General features: G+C 43.8%; 1 protein-coding gene across 1 annotated transcript in view; it reads right to left on the reverse strand.

The window, feature by feature from the left end:
• Positions 1-255: 255 nt before the first annotated feature.
• The window catches only part of MAN1B1 (mannosidase alpha class 1B member 1), a 245,232-nt gene continuing 228,071 nt past the window's right edge, over positions 256-17,416 (reverse strand). Inside the window, exon 13 of the mRNA XM_033961549.1 lies at positions 256-2,063. Coding sequence (XP_033817440.1) covers positions 1,860-2,063 — 204 coding nt within the window. The 3' untranslated portion in view covers positions 256-1,859. The remainder of the gene's footprint in view (positions 2,064-17,416) is intronic.

Raw genomic sequence — 17,416 nt, forward strand, 5'->3', positions numbered from 1 at the left:
TATGGGGAAACCTGCTTTGATATACGAGTATTTTGGTTTACGAGCATGCTTCTGGAACGAATTATGCTCGTAAACCAAGGTATCACTGTACTTGAAATTTTATCAATTGCTTCTGTTTCTTTACAGTTTGGGTTTCATAGGGTAAACAGTTTCTCAGATCAACTGGCTGTCAGAAAACACTACTGGATATTAAAGATTTTAACTGGATATGATCTACATACAAATCAAGCAGAGTGCTATAACACCTGGATCAAATATTTTAAAATGTTCAGCAAAAATGAGAGAGGAAAAGGAAACCTACCCTCTCATATGGCTTTTTTTTTTATTCACTTAAACAGTAAAATCTTCTCCCATCTAGTTCAAGATAAAATATATCAGATAGCTATTATAATTATTTCAAGAATATTCTATACAGCTTTTAGCCTGATTAAGACAGGGTATAGAGTAAACTAAATCATTTCTAGAGGGTGAAGAACTATACAACTTGTCTTCACATAGCAGCCTTCAGTCCGAGCACCTGAGCTTTACTGCTTCCATATCATCCTATGTCCAGGTTTATTTTTCTGTAGCTTCAAAACAGACCTAAAAAATGCACCCTACGTTGAAGGCAAACCAGCAATAAGTCCTTAACAATTCAAACATCACCATTCTATGAAGTCAATGTTACTTCATAACAGTTGTGTTGCAGGGAGCCAATCAATCCTTTTACAAAGCACAGCTGTTTCTGAACCTTGCTAGACATTTTAGCTGAAGGGATTTGGGATTTGGTTCAGGCCTTTTTTCAGTAGTAATTTAGGACAAGCTACATTCAGGTACTTTAATTATTTTCCTGTCCTTAGAAGGCTTACAAAACTAAGTTTGTATCTGAAGCAATGGAGGATTAAGGACTTGCCTAAAGTTTGTCCAACCAGGTAACTAGCTTATTGATCATGTGCTTTAAACAGCACAGGGCCAATTATTTAATAAAAGAGGAAAATGTGAACTGCAAACATACATAGTATTGTATTTTCATAGTTCTCAATGAGAATTGTCCATTTGACATAGCCGCCAAAACACCAGCAATCATCCAGTAGAAAAGAAAAGCAATTTTGTAAAAATTGTACTCACAGCTCTTTCATATTATTCACAGTGCTCCGATACAGCAAAACAAATGCATTTAACTCAAGTTAACACTTACACCCCTGTTCAGCCAGGGCACAGCAAATTTTCTGCCTTTAGAGACTTAAGATTTCTGAGGCATGACAAATGCTCCTGTCTCCTGAAGTAGTACAGTATCTCAGTATGATCCTTCAATAAGTCCATGACAATTCCTCCTGAAGAGTTTGTATCAAACACAAAGTTGCGAGTTTACAAACATGAAGGCTAATATATCCAAGATTCCTGGCATCTGTCAAAAAATACTCCCAAAGTCTGTTATACTGGCTAACTCGCTAAATCATCTCATATCAAATGGAAAAGGCAGCTTCTGAATCTGCCTTAATTTAAAGCATGGAAACAGGAAAAAAAAAAGCTCATCTGTGTTTCCAAAAGGCAATGGCAAATTTATCTCATTACTGACAACTAATGTCATGGTTATTCCCCCCCCCCCCCCAAACACACACCTTGAAAAACTCACTTTCTGAGTAAAACAGCTGATCCGAGTATACTTTTGATTGGTTGGAAAAATTTAAATCTTACATGATTTTCTAATCCTGAGGCCAATCCTTGAAGCAAAATATGAACAGAAGGTCATGGCTAAGGATGGCCTTTTGCAATATTGTATCCAAGACATAAAAATCAGGAAAGCAGCCATGTCCAACCCCACATTCATATTAAATGAACTTATAAAGGGGAATTATTTATTTGCAACTGTACTTATTTCAAGAAGACACCCATATGGGCAAAGGATGAGCTTCAGTGTTGAAGACATATTTCTCGAGACTGATTAAATCCATGTCATTAGAGAAGAGCAAATACAGGTATTTGAGTGTCTCTCCCAGGAAGAAGCTTTCCATTTTATCTCTGGGCTCTGGGTTACTGGGGTTCTGCACATTGTTGATTGAAGTAAAGCCACCTGACAGAACCTGTACAAAACAGAAGAACCTCATCACTGATCAGATGACACAGCCCATTCACACATACATATTCATTGATTTGCCTAGTTAAGAAAATGTAACTTAAAAGTTTATATTTCTACACTTGTTTACGTTCCTTTAATTTTCAGACTCCATCTGTAGAGGGGTACTATATTTTATTCAAGACTCCAAGAAATAAAAAAATAAACCCAAATATAATGTATCACACAGCTAAAGGTCTGTCCAATTGGAAATGCATGCCACTATAGCATAATTAAATATAAATGAAGGAAAAGACCTCGGAAGTCCAAACCATAGACTACAGTGATGTCTATTGGTTATATCTGGATCAAATTTCTCTTTTATTGTTCTAAAACCTTCAATCTTTTTATGGATTTTTTTTCAATTTCACTCTTTTCTTTACTTTTTATCTGTACCTTTTAACACAGATATATTTCTTTGAACAATCATTTTTTGTTGATTTTTAAAAATATTTTCAACCATATATCAAACAGCACTTGATATACCGTAATAAATCTTGCCACTACCGACATGAGTCAGCTTTTATGTTAGTCTTAAAGGCTTTTTTTGCACTCATGTCAGTAGTGGCAAGATTTATTATATCAAGTGCCATTTGGGCTGAAAAAATTTAAAAATCAACAAAAAATGATTGTTCAAACAAATATATTTTTATTAAAAGGTACAGATAAAAAGTGAAATAAAAAATAATGTCTATAAAAAGATTGAAGATTTTTGTATAATGAAAGAGAATTTGATCCAGATATAACCAATAGTCATTACTGTAGTCTATGGTTTGGATCTCTGAGGTCTTTTCCTTCATTTATATTTAATTATGCTATAGTGGCATACATTTCCAATTGGATAGACCTTTAACTGTGGGATACTATATTTTATCCCAGGACAAGCAGGCAGCAAATTCTTACAGATGGGTGATGTCCCCTATGGAGCCCAGTTAAATTGGGCAACATCCCCCACGGAGCCCGGGTATGGATGGTAAAATTGGGTGACACCCCCCACAGAGCCTAAGTACAGATGGTGAAAAGTGAAACTATCATTTTGAATTTCAAAAAGTCAAAAATCGCCTGTACCACACATTTGCAGGTGCCTTACCACCCACTGCCAGCTCGTGGCACAGTCAGTTTTCTAGTTTTCTTTAGAGCCAAGAAGCAATCTTTTCGGTTTCTCTCACCATATTTTTTTTTAGGCACTAATTTTAAGCCCTTTAAATGGCATACTTATTGTGCATATCTAATGTACATCAGTATTTTGTGCCTTCCTGAGGCACAGGCTGTGTTCACATCAGGTTCAATGCTGTTATGGATCAGATATTGGATAAAAAACCTAGTAAAATACTAAAATCATTAGGGCTAGATAACTTAGTATAATCCTGTGAGGTTTAAAGGATATTTGTCGGATTCTTCATTTTAATGATTGGGAATTTTCTTTCTGCTCCCAGGTACATAAATCATTTCCAGAATAGATTACAGTGGTACCTTGGATTACGAGCATAATCCGTTCCAGGAGCATGCTCGTAATCCAAAATGCTCGTTTATCAAAGCGAGTTTCCCCATAGGAAATAATGGAAACTCGCTTTGATCTGTTCCCACCCCCCCTCTCCCCCCCCTCCAAGGCCAGCAGTGCTGCTCCCCCCCCCCACGAGAACTGGCATTGCTCCCCCCCGAAGGCCCCCCCCATGATCTGGCACCCCCCGCTGCCATCGGGCACCCCAGAAACCGAGCACGCCTCGATTTGCGAGCGCTCCCCCCCACCGCGAACCGGCACCCTCCCCCCTGTGATCCGGCACCCCCTACCGCCATCGGGCACCCCCCCCCACCGTGACCTGAGGTCCCCCCAACCCACCCGAACCCTCTTCTTACTTTAGTGTAGCCTCAGCATGTCCTGTGCGTTGGTGCCGGTGCCTGAAGATCTGCCTCCTGTGCTGGGCCTTGAGCATGTGCCCAGCATAAGAGGCAGATCTTCGGGCACTGGCACCAACGCACAGGACATGCTGGTGCCAGTGCCGGTGCTGAGGCTACACTAAAGTAAGAAGAGTGTTTGGGTGGGTTGGGGGGACCTCAGGTCACGGCGGGGGGGGGGGGTGCCCGATGTCAAAAAGGATTGTTTGATTCATTCCCCTTTCTTTGGAAGGAAGAGGGTATAAAGTAGTGGTTCCCAACCCTGTCCTGGAGGACCACCAGGCCAATCGGGTTTTCAGGCTAGCCCTAATGAATATGCATGAGAGAAATTTGCATATAATGGAAGTGACAGGAATGCAAATCTGCTTCATGCATATTCATTAGGGCTAGCCTGAAAACCCGATTGGCCTGGTGGTCCCCCAGGACAGGGTTGGGAACCACTGGTATAAAGTACTTAGGAACTAGGATTTATAAAACGCTGGAAGAAATGATGAAAGTAAATGAAAAGTCTTTATTGCTAAAGGAAATGTGTGAACAATGGAACCCCTTATATTTGTCTTGGTGGGAGAGAGTCCAAACAGTTAAGATGATGATTTTGCCTGTGGTTTGCTACCAAATGGGTATGTTACTAGTGTTTTTTTCAGGGGTCCTTCTACAAAAAATTAAATAGTATTCTTATAAAATTTATTTGACTGGGGAAAGCAGCAAGAACTGCTTTAGTATCTTTACAAAAGCCAATTGTGGAGGGTGGGGTAAATTTTTCAAATTTTTATAGGTACCATCAAGCCTATATAATGCATCAGGGTATGTATTGGATCCTCCCCAAGCTCATGGACAATCTTCCAGACTGGCTAAGGTTGGAATGTCAACTCTTGTCTCCACTAAGATTGTGTCACGCTTTAAGTATCAAGATGCCTAGGTTGTATAAGGACAATAGAATTTTAATGGACACTTGGAAGACTTTAAAATTTATTACCAATTTATCAGATATTCCAATTCATAAATCCACTTCTCAGTCCCTTTGGTTGAACTCTAAGATTCAGATTGGCGGGTTTAAGCTCATCTGGAAACATTGGATGAAGGCGGGCATACATACTTTAGATGATGTAATATCGGACAGAAAGCTGCTTGAGTTTTCACGATTGCAACAAAAATTTGACATTGATAAATCTCAAAGTTATAGGTGGTTGCAGTTGAAGCAGGCCATTCAGGATGGGTTCCCTGACTGGAAAAAGTTTATAAATCAGTATAGTTTGCCGTTCCTGTGTTTCCAGGCGGATTTCCTGGGTCACCAGGCCGCTCACTGGTATAAATTAATATCTGGATTTTTGAATAAGAAACCAAAAACTGGCCTTCGTGACATTTGAAGCATTGAGATAAAGCATCAGATTACTGCGGCTCAATGGCCTCGAATCTGGACTTGGTTTTTTTTGTTACACAGAGCAGTTTGGACCCCAGTTCGGTTACAGAAATTAGATAGTTCCAAGTCTAGTAGGTGTTGTTGGCACTGTCATCTTGAACCTGGGACATTAGATCATTTATTATTTTATTGTCCCTTGATACTTCAATTTTGGAGATCCATTTGGGATCAGATAAACAAAGTAATGGAAAATCCAGTGGCACTGCGCTATTTGGCACTATGATGAGAGCTAAAAGCCAAATATCATCTCACAATAATAAGCTTCTCTTTATTATGACAGGGGTTGCCATACAGATGATTTTAAGGAATTGGAAAAACTGGGATAGACTGAACTATACCTTTTGGTAGGAGTCTCTGTGTCACGTTTTTAAAATGGAACTATGGCTATACAACATGGACTTTACAAAAAATTTCTGAGGATTTGGGAGCCATTGACAAAATTTTGCAAAGAGTGATTGTTGATTTTTCCCTTTGGTCATGCACATCCAGGGTGGGTGGGGGGTGGGGGGAGGGAGGGTTGGAAAATATTTTTAATTTGAGTGCAATTTTTGAATGAGTATGGGGGTGATATATATATTTGTCATACATTAAGATCTGATTGATTTTAAGTGCTTTTATAATGTAATGTGATTGTATAATTGTTGCACTTATGTATGGCTTAAAAATGAATAAAGATATATTTTTAAAAAGTTCCCTACTTCTTCACAACTGCAAATTTTGCTTAGGAACTATCTGGGATGGAATCCTTAGGCTGTCCTTATGTAAATTCTTGCCAGGATTGTACAATTTAGTGCCTTTAGAGCATCCTTATGGCACGTGCTGCAGTTTGGGAGGGGTGGGGCTATGAGCTACAGCGTTCAACTTAGTTTCTCCCCACCTGAAGCAAGTGACCAAACGCCTGGAGGGGCAGCTGCTGTTGCTTTTGGGGATCGGCATGGCTGGTACTTCTGTTAGCCAGGCTGCAGATCCTCCGCAGCCTAAGAAACGCAAATGCAAGTCATCTAAGGGTGACTTTCCGCCCCAGGAACCGGACACTTTTTGCTAAACTTATGAATTTTTTTTTCACAGTTTCAGAACAAGTGTTCTCCCCTGAACAGTCTCAATCTGCCCTTGTGGCATCTCTTGATGGTGTGGTGCATCTGGGCATGGCCTCACTTAAGCCTGCTGCGGCTTTTGTATTACCTGATCCTGATATGAGGGCCCCAGATCCTGATATTTCTCCGACTGATCCCTTGTTTGCAGGTACAATGCTTCCTGGAACGGGAGATCAGGGGCTGTGTACTGGATCTGCGGATCTCTCTGGGGGTCTTGGAATCTGTGGATGTTTCTACTGTCCTGCGATTATTTAAGCTCACAGCTCTGCTGGACCTTATTTCTGTGTCATTGCAGGAATTGATTTTAGTTACTCAGCTAGCTCCGTCCACTTCCTCCTGGCTATTTGGTGTGTGCGAGGGATGGGCAGGGATCCACGGCAGTGGCTTCAGCGAGTGCGGCGGGCAGCAAGGAGGGATCCCCGGCGGCTGCAGCGCAGCTTTGACAGATGGGCGGGCAGGGAATATTCTCCATGGCGGCCATGCTGCGTACCTCCAACAAGTGTCCCACGTGTTGCAAAACACTAATGTAAGTTATCCTAATTTATAACAGCCTTGGACATTGTTTTCTCAAATACCACTGTCCACAGATCTTCTGTTTAGTCCCTAGCCCCTCCTACCCATCCTTAGGTTTGCACTACATAAATACTCTAATAAATTTGTTACCACTCATCTTCAATTGTTTCTCACAAGTGAAATCCATTACTGATTGAAGTTACTAGGTTCAGACCTTTTACAGCAGATAACCTCTTGATTAAACCAATAGATTTTTTTCTTCATATCTATATGCAAAAACACAGTTACTACCATATTTTTCACTCCATAAGATGCACTGACCATAAGACGCACCCTAGATTTAGAGGAGAAAACAAGAAAAAACCCCATTCTGAACCAAATTCTCCCTGCCAGGCTCTGCACCCAACCCCACACTCCTTGTAAATATATGCACCCTGTCCCCCCTCTGGTGGACTAGTAGTAGGCTGGGACAGGTTAGACAGGGCCCCCATGGCATCTATTTTTTAATCCCAGCAGGGCCCCCATACCTGTTTTTAATCGCAGCATCTGCAGCAGGTTCCACCAGGAGCAGCAGTTTCCGTACCTGTTTTTAATCAACAGCTGTGGCGGTAAGATGCTTCCCTTCACCACCGGACTGAATCAGAGCCCTAAGGGGAGGGAGCTGCAACATCAAATAGTTCCAGACCATGAAGGAAGAGGAAGCCTTCAGCTGGTAACCCACAGGCATAGGCTAAAAATGACTGGGGGGCAAGGCTGAAAGCTTGCATAATGCCTTTGCACTAGCCCTGCATTGATCACTGTCATCATGTTTCTCTAATTTCAAACTCTCCTTACTCCTTGTGTCTGTGAAGAGCCAGGGCTGCCCTCTTTTTGAACTGCTGTGTCCTCCTGTTAGACCCTGCACTGCATCTCTGCCCCACATCCCTTCACATCCTGCACAGGCCAAGCCTGTCAACACCGTTGATAAGGCCCAATATTTTCGGTACCATATTAGAATAGCCGGTAGCGGTAGAGAGGGAGCATCAGCCCTCTGTTCTGCTGGGGTTTTTTTTTTTTTAACCTTTCTGTTGCTGAGCCGCCACTGGAGCTGGGACCTTTTTTATATTATTATGATTTTGCAGCTGCGGCAGTTGGCGCTTCTCGCCCATACTGAGGCAGGGCCCTGAGGGGAGGGAGCCGCGTGAAAGCGTTGTCATCAGAGTCAGTCTCCTTTTAGAGCCGGCGGTAGTCTTTGCGGTCCTAAAGACCGATGTTCCGCAGAAAAAAATATACCGGTAAGTTCGCTAATGCTAGTTGAGCCAATGTTGAAGAAGAAACGGCGCAGGGATTAAAAACAGGGGGAGGAGGTGTTTGTGGTATTTGCTCCATAAGACGTACCCTTATTTCCACCTACTTTTTTGGGGGAAAAAAGTGCATCTTATAAAGCGAAAAATATGGTAATTACTTAATTTTATATACCTTAAAGAAGTAGACCTATTCTTGTCCTGCAGTACTTCAGCCTAGCCTAGGCTTCTCTTCTACCCCCGCTTCTACCCCCACATGTGGCCCTTGTTAAGGTACAGGTGACAAGAACTCCAGTAGCAAAATGCTTGTTGACCAGTGTGATGCATTCAAACAGAAGCTGAACCCAAGTTGAATCAACAGCATGGGAAGCATCCGTGCTGGTTGTTTAGAATTTTCTTGGTAATCACAGATCAGAGAATTATGCTGAGCTTGTGGCGAACAAGCTGACAGCATATCAGCTAATGGGTGACAGAATGTCACTTAAAATGCACTTCTTACATTCTAACCTTTGACTTCCCACCCAATCTTGGTGACGTCAGCAATGAGCATGGGGAAAGATTTCATCAAGATATCAAGGTGATGGAAAGCAGATATCAGGGAAAGTTCAATCCGAGTATTATGGGAGACTTGTTGGTTCTTGCAAAGAGAGACAAATGTACAGTACAAATGTAAAAGCAAATGTCTCAAACATTTCTGAACATGCTGACATCACTCTTGTGCGAGTTAAGAGAGGCATAAATATATGCTGTAACATGTCTCCTTATTGTCTTTGTGTCTTTTTTCAGAGTACACTTCTCAACACAAGCTTGGTGGGACACAGTTCATACTTGCAATATTGTGTCGATATGGCAAACTGGCTAAAAAAAATCAGTAACGTGTATCTCAGAAACCTGACGTGCTAGATGAATTTCAATTACAGATCTGAAATTAGCATCATTAAATTAACTAAGTACACTTCTTAAGTTCTCAGTAGCAAAGAAAAACCTTTTTTTGTTGACCAGTGTAAGCCACACAATATGAGGGCAGGTACCCTCCTCCGCTAAGTGTCTGACACAACCTGATGTGGAAGGCCCTCGCAAGCAAAAGAAGCAGCAGCAGCAGCCCTAATCCTCAGTCAGGGCCTAAAATTGTTTCTTGAGCACCATGTCCACCCTGCGGTCCTGCGCATCCTTCAGCAAGAAACCACCTTTGCTTGGAAGAGCAGTACGCTTGGTGACCTAAGCTACCGCTGAATCTACCTTTGGCTGGGCAAAGAGCTGCTGAAACTCGGGTGTCATTGGATAAAGTTTAGCCATGGCCTTTCCACAATGAACCCTCCAGCGCTTCCCACTGTTTCATGACCAAGACACTAATATCAGGATGAGCCAGAAAGTAGGAGGTTTGGTCGTTAATGCCACTCATAACCTAGCATTTGGAAGTGGAGGACTCCGTTATGAGCTTCAACTTCGACAATGCATCAGAAATAAAGTGGTGGTCAAAGACCAACCTGAAAAGGTGGCGAACATGAGGATCCCCCTGGTTAAAAGCCATGGATGCCTCACAGCTGTCAGGCCCAAACAGGAAACTGGCATCAACTAAGACTGAACCAGAATTCTGGGATAAAATTGGCATAAATCCATCAAGCCATCACACCCTTCAAGAGCTGGAGAGGGTGCAGAGATGAGCAACGAAGATAGTAAAAGGAGTGGAGAATTTGGACTACAAGGAATGCCTCGAAAAACTGGGTTTATTCACCCTCGAGAAGAGAAGACTGAGAGGGGATATGATAGAGTCTTTTAAAATACTAAAAGGTTTTGACAAGATAGAGCAAGAAACACCGTTGTTCACATTGTCAAATGTGACTCGGACAAGAGGACATGGGCTGAAACTGAGGGGCAACAGGCCCAAGACAAATGTCAGGAAGTTTTGTTTCACACAGCGAGTGGTGAACGCTTGGAATGCTCTCCCGGAGGAAGTTGTAACGCAGACCACCATTCTGGGATTCAAGGGCAAATTGGACGCACATCTTCTTGCGAATCACATTGAAGGATACGGGTAAACAGGGTCTCCATCAGGGAGCACCTAGCTTGGCCTCCATGTGTGCGGGTCGCCGGACTAGATGGACCTAAGGTCTGATCCGACGAAGGCATTTCTTATGTTCTTATGATCTCTGGAGTCAGGGGCCAGCTTGCTTATATGAGAAGCAAACACCGGATAAGACACTAACTGAGCTGAAGGTTGCACCTCTGCAGGCTATGCCCCCTGTCCTGGACATGTCAGAAAGGCTCTCCACATAAGATTTACGAATTCAAGAGTGAAGCCTGGTGAAGGGGAAGTAAATGAAGCCTGCAAGTCCTCCGGCTGGGCACTCGCAGGGTCTCCAGATGCCATGCACCTCTGCTTTGTAACAACATGTGAAAAAGGTCCAGGGTGATATTTTCTACCCATCTCACGGACCCATAGTGGTTCACCAGCCCTGGAAAACAAGGATGAGGTTAAACCCGAGGTTCCTGCTCCTTCGGCCGGTAATTTTGCACAATTTTTACATGAATTTGTGTCTTCACCCCTTGAGGAATCCATCCCAGCTGATTGAGAACAAAATCAGGGTTTTTTAAGGCAGATAGAGGCTTTTGAAAAAAAAGATGGTTTGAAATCCAAGATGACAGCTGCCAGAAAAACTGTGCCAAAAACGGCCTGTTGAAATTTTTAAAAGTGTAAAAAAAACCACATAGAAAGGAGTTTTGAAAGTGGGAAACCTGAACTCTAACCCCAGGAACACTCAAAATTGTGATTTTTCCAACCCATTCTGATTCTCCCATAGGAATGAATAGGGTTTTACTCAGTTTTCCGTTGGTGCCTGTCTGCAGCTTTTTCAATGCAGCTGTAAGAAGAAAAGGACTTTTCTGCCTCAGATATTTCCTGTGACTCCTCCAGACCATGGAATCTTTGGGCTGCAAGCCGGATGAACTAACCTCCATTTCCCAGGAACTTCATTACATGAGAGGGTTGGGTAAACACGCATCCGGCGCCCTGATACCATGAGGATTCTTACTCAGGGCACCCACAGCCTGCAATCAAGCCACTGAAAAATGCAGAAGGTGAGCTGGCTCCTAGGGGAACGGACCCTGAGCCCAGAAGAAAACAAAGCAAGCTGGCCCTTCAGGTTCACCTGTAGGCTTGCCTTGCAGAATTGCAGAATGGGTCTGAGTCCTTTACTAGACAGAGAATTCCCAAGAAAGGGGTCTCAGGGCACCAAAGCCTCAGAAAAAAACCAAACTTTAAAAGCAAGCAAGCAAAAGCTAACCACAGCAGATCAGAACCCCATTGTACAGTTTGCTTGCAGAGAAAAAACTGAGATGTGGACTGGGACTCCGCCTCTATAAGGTAGGTGCTCAAAGCTGTAAGTATTTTCTCTCTGCAAGCCAGATCGCGGGAAGGGATAAAATCACCACACGTACGGAATCTGGAGTAGATGTAACTAGTAACATTTCACTCATCCAGTTCCTCTTCAAGGAATAAGGATTTTAATTTTGATTCTAATATTTCAAGTTCCAAACTCACTACAGCATGGGGAGGGGCCTAAAGTGTCTGAGCCAATCGTGGCCTTAGGCCATTCCCTATGCATCACATGGGATACAGAGGGAGGAAGGCCTGCCATTTTGGATCAGCAGGCCTGGATGGTGGAAGGACCATGCTTCCATCTTCAAAAAAAGGTATGGGGGGGGGGGAGGAGAACATCCAGTGGAAGGAAGTGGGCATCCCTCTTGCCATTCCATTTCACTGCCATGGTGGAGGTGGTCAGCAAGGCAGGAGAGATAGGCATCCCTTCTGCCATTTTTTCTCGCACAGGGAGGGTGGGGCCGCCATGGCAGGAGGGAGTTGGCACCCCTTCTACTGTTTTGCTGCCATGGGGAGGTAGTCAGCATGATAGAAGGGAGTGGGCATCCCCTCCTGCCAATTTTTTCTCATCCGGTTCGGGGGGGCATGGCAGGAGGAAATGGGCATCCCTCCTGCCAATTTTCGCTAGTGCGTGGTGGGGGATTCCAAGTGCCGCGTTCATCATTGCTCATCAGGGAGGGCAGTCATTAGCACGAGGGGGGGGTGTTAATTGGGCAGATATTGTGCGTGTGTAACATGCACGGCATCTGTGCCCATTAAAAAAAGTTTTCCTGCCCCAAACAGCTGAGTTGCGGGAGGCTATCCCCTGCCTCTCCTGTTTGGCCTTCCCCTGCTGGCTCTGCACATGTGTAAGAGTCGTTCTCACAGTGATGAATTGGATGGCAGAGTCGGGAATTATGACGAATCTCCGCGTGAATCATTTGCATGCAAACTTTTTAATGCATGAATTGCTCTTTTTGAATCGGCTAAAAATCGAAATGGAGTAGACCCACACATAGTAACATAATAAATAATTGCAGATAAAAGACCTGGACAGTCCATCCAGTCTGCCCATAAGTTATACTCACTAAAAATACATTATTAGATTAACTTGTCTCTTCTTTGATATTTCTGGGCCTTAGACTGAAAAGTCTGGTATTGTCCTAGGTTCCAAATTCTGAAGTTGTCGTCCAAGCTCACTCCAGCCTATCCAACCATCCCGTTGCTTGCAGGACATCTACCGTAAAGTCTGGCCAGTAACATCCTCCTGTTCCGTATTAGTGGAGTTCACATTGATGCCCACCCCAGCCCACCCTACACCAAATCACCATATATGGAACATAGACTGTGCAGGTCTGTCCAATACCGATCCTCTTTAGTGCATTATGTCAAGAGCCACTTCTAGCCTTTGAGCCTTAGTTTGATAACCTCTGCACTAGAACACCTAAGGTTAGCCATCAACACTAGCCTTAAATGATAGCATTTCATAAATACTCAGGGGCCAATGCAGAAAGCTTCACGGTACAGCCAGCTTAGTGCGTGGCATTAGCATAAAAATATCAAAGGAAAACAACCATGGTATGCTATAAGCAATGAGTATGCAAACAATTGCCACCTTAAAATCAATGCAGTAATCTGCAGCTCTTTGTGAAATGTTACCCTTCTTGTCAGTGCCAGAGCAAAAATTGGCTCAGACATTGGCAGGAAGGGCGACATTAAAAAAAAAAAAGTTCCTGGCGGTCATCAGCCCCAATCTCTCTCCTTTCCCGATATTCCCCCTTTCCTTCCTGATATTAAAAGTAGCTTGGTAGTTTAATAGCACATCCAACATACCCCACCAACCCCTTCCGCAGGACTTCCCCCGTCCCAGTTTAAGAAAAACCTCTCCTTGGTGTCTACCGGCAACTCCTTCCCTCCTCCACTTGGTTCTAGTGACACCAACTCAACCCCTTTCTCATACCTTAAGTGAGACAGGAGCAATGCCACGTTCTCCTGCCTAAGATGCCTTGATACTCAAAATGGTGGCACGAAGCACCAGGGCAAGGCCAGTCAACCATATAAGGGAATGTATCCCTTATATGGCACACTAGACTTGTTTGTTGCATCCCAACATACACTGTGTGGGGTAGGGTGCTGCCATTTTGAAGATGGTGGTGCCTGAGGCAAGAGCAAGTGGGTATAGCTACTGCCTCACTTAAGGGAAGGGAGAGGAATCGGGTGGGTGTCACTAGACATCAAAGTTTTGTTGGTTTTTTTTTAGTTAAGGGCGAGGGGAAGATTTGCCACTAGACATTAGATTTTTTTTAATTGGGGAAGGGGCCTACATTATCAGTGACAGGGTAAGTCGGTGCCACTAGAAACCAGAGAGTAGGAATTTTCTGGAGTTGGGTTGGGAAGTGTCAGGTGCCACTAGCCACAAGAGATAACAAATAGGTATTTGGGGCAGAGTAGTTGGGTTGAGAGAAGGGGTGTCCATACTCTAATCAACACTTCTACACTGCCCTGAACCTGGCATACAGTTTCCCCTAGTACAGACATGTTTAACTCTGGCCCACCAGACAATTACAAAATTTCACTTAAGCTGGCCCACCGGCAGACAGGTACAAGTGCCGCATCAGCCAGAAACGAGCGACTTGCAGCCATGATTGCAACTAGGAGAGCAATCACTGCCGCGCATGCGTGACAACCCGACAGCCACAGACCGGCAGCCGGAACGGATCTCACTAGCGGAAGCCAACTGAGCTTGCCAAGACTGCTGGCCTGGCTCGACCAATAGGACCTCTTAATGTCATTTTCGCGGGTAGTTTAGAGCTGTTCATTCTAGATCTCCGCAGGAAGTGTGGTAGTTCTATATTTTTCCCCATTTTTTTAGTGCCATTTTGTCATGCTGTTTCGTTCAATCACCAGCGTGCCGTGGCGGGGCTCTGGTAAGTACCACGATCGGTTTTTGTCTGTATACTAACTGTCCTGCTGGGTGAGAGCAGTGTCTGTGGCGGGTGTAGGCTTTGTACTTTATTTATTTTTTTTTTTAACTGACTCTGATTTATGGTTACTGAACAGGGAAGGAGAAAAACCAGTCCAGTATATAGGGAGGGATCAGTGCACTTTCAGAAGATTAGGATCGATACTGTCGAGATTCTGTTTGTAGTACAACAAAAGATGCAAAAAACATTATTGGATTATCATAGAGTCTTTAAAAGGGTTTAGTTGTTTGGGTTTTTTAAATCTAATTTGGATGTGATAAGTATTTCTCATTGGGTATTAACATTATTTTTAACTGTAGTAATGCAGCTAGAATGCTATTCATTTTGACCTGTTCTCTCCTCTTTATTATCGAGTGTCTTCACAAAACACATTCGTAAACAACATTTGACTTGAGTTTGTTGACCAGACAAAGAATTTTGTTTTCTGTTTTGCGATTACAATATGTCAGATTTGAAATGTGTATCCTGCCAGAGCTGGTGTTAGGCAGCAGGCGTGAACTAGGACCTAAAGGAGAGAGGAAAAGTCATTTTTATTTAATTTTGTTTAAATCACAGAGCTGGCGTGGGGTTGGAGAGGTTGTAACCCAATACTTCTACTAAGGGGTCCTTTTATTAAGGTGCATATTTAGCGCATGCTAAATCGGTTAGCGTACCTTAATAAAAGGACCCCTAAGTATATTAATAAAAAAAGGCCCGCGACTTAGCCTATGTTTTAGATTTCGGCCCCTTATGCTTCGTAGGGCTTTAAACTAGGTAAGTCAGGGGAGGGTACCTACTCGGATACAAGTGCAGTAAGGAACGATCCTGATGAGGTGAGTCGAAACTCCGATTCTAAGTCCAAAGTAAGTGCCCCCATTGCAAACAATTCTCTAGGAGTCACACTACCCCAGGTGAGAAACTCCCCACAGGGACTTAGCAATCGCAGGGTATGGAGGGCTATGTATGTTAATGCACACAGTTTAGGCAATAAGATTCTAGAATTAGAGACCGAAATAATGAATGCCGACCTTGACTTGGTGGCAATATCCGAAACTTGGTTCACAGACTCTCATGGGTGGGATATGGCTAAACCGGGATACAACTTATTTCATCAGGACAGAGAGGGAAAGTCAGGGGGAGGGATGGCACTATACATTAAAGAAGACATCAAAACTACCAGAATCACAGATGTCAAGTACACCGGGGAATCCCTCTGGGTGAACCTGGCCAGGGCAGGGAAAAATGCCTGTATCTTGGTGTAGTATATAGATCTCCAAGACAACTGGAAGACAAAGACCCGTTTCAGAATTTTGAGTTCACACCTGGCGACGTCTACTATGAACTGGCAAGACTCAAGGTGAACAAAGCCATGGGACCGGACAATCTACACCCCAGAGTGCTCAGTGAGCTGCGTGATGTCCTGGCAGAACCGCTATCAGGACATTTCAATCTCTCCCTAAGTTCGGGGAGAGTCCCCATAGACTGGAAAACAGCTAACGTCGTTCCACTGCACAAAAAGGGTTGCAGGGCAGAGGCTGCAAACTACAAACCGGTGAGTCTCACATCAATAGTATGCAAACTCATGGAAACACTAATCAAATGTAAATTAGACGCAATCTTGGATGAGGAGAATCTATGGGATCCCAGTCAACACGGATTCACTAAGGGTAGGTACTGCCAATCCAATCTCATCAGCTTCTTTGACTGGGCAACAAAACAGCTAGACTTGGGAGAATCTGTGGACGTCATATACCTAGACTTCAGCATAGCTTTCGATAGTGTCCTGCATCGCAGGCTGTTGAGCAAGATGAAATCAATGGGGCTGGGAGAAACACTAACTACATGGGTCAATGACTGGCTGAGTGGCAGACTTCAGAGGGTGGTAGTTAACGGTACCCTCTCTAAAACGTCGGAGGTGACCAGTGGAGTACCGCAGGGCTCAGTCTTGGGCCCGCTCCTTTTCAACATATTCATAGGGGACCTAACTTAGGGGCTTCAAGGTAAGATAACGTTATTCGCTGACGATGCCAAACTATGCAATATAGTGAGAGACGGCAATTCAACCGATAGTATGACACAGGACCTACATATGTTGGAGCTTTGGTCCTCGACCTGGCAGCTGGGCTTCAACGCTAAGAAATGCAAGATCATGCACCTCGGCAGCAGAAATCCGTGCAGAACTTACATCTTGAATGGTGAGACCTTAGCTAGAACTTCAACAGAACGAGACTTGGGAGTGATCATCAGCGCAGACATGAAAACTGCTGAACATGTGGAGAAGACTTCATCTAAGGCAAGACAGTTGTTAGGTTGCATCCGCAGGAGTTTCGTCAGCCGGAAGCCTGAAGTCATAATGCCATTATACAGAACCATGGTAAGACCTCATTTGGAATACTGTGTGCAATTCTGGAGGCCAAAAGATATGCTGAGAGTAGAGTCGGTGCAACAGATGCCACCAGGATGGTTTCGGGGCTCAAGGATCTATCGTACGAGGAAAGGCTGAAAAATTTGCGGCTGTACTCACTCGAGGAACGTAGGGAGAGAGGAGACATGATCGAGACGTTTAAGTATATTACCGGCCGTATCAAGATGGAAGAAGAGATTCTCTTTCTCAAAGGACCCTCAGCCACAAGAGGGCATCCGCTCAAACTCAGGAGCGGGAAATTTCATGGCGACACCAGGAAATATTTCTTCACCGAGAGAGTGGTTGATCCTTGGAACGAGCTCCCGGTGCAGGTGATCGAGGCAAACAGCATGCAAGAATTTAGGAGCAAATGGGATGCCCATGTGGGAT

The sequence above is a fragment of the Geotrypetes seraphini genome, chromosome 10 (assembly GCF_902459505.1).
Source record: "Geotrypetes seraphini chromosome 10, aGeoSer1.1, whole genome shotgun sequence".
Classification (NCBI taxonomy): domain Eukaryota; kingdom Metazoa; phylum Chordata; class Amphibia; order Gymnophiona; family Dermophiidae; genus Geotrypetes; species Geotrypetes seraphini.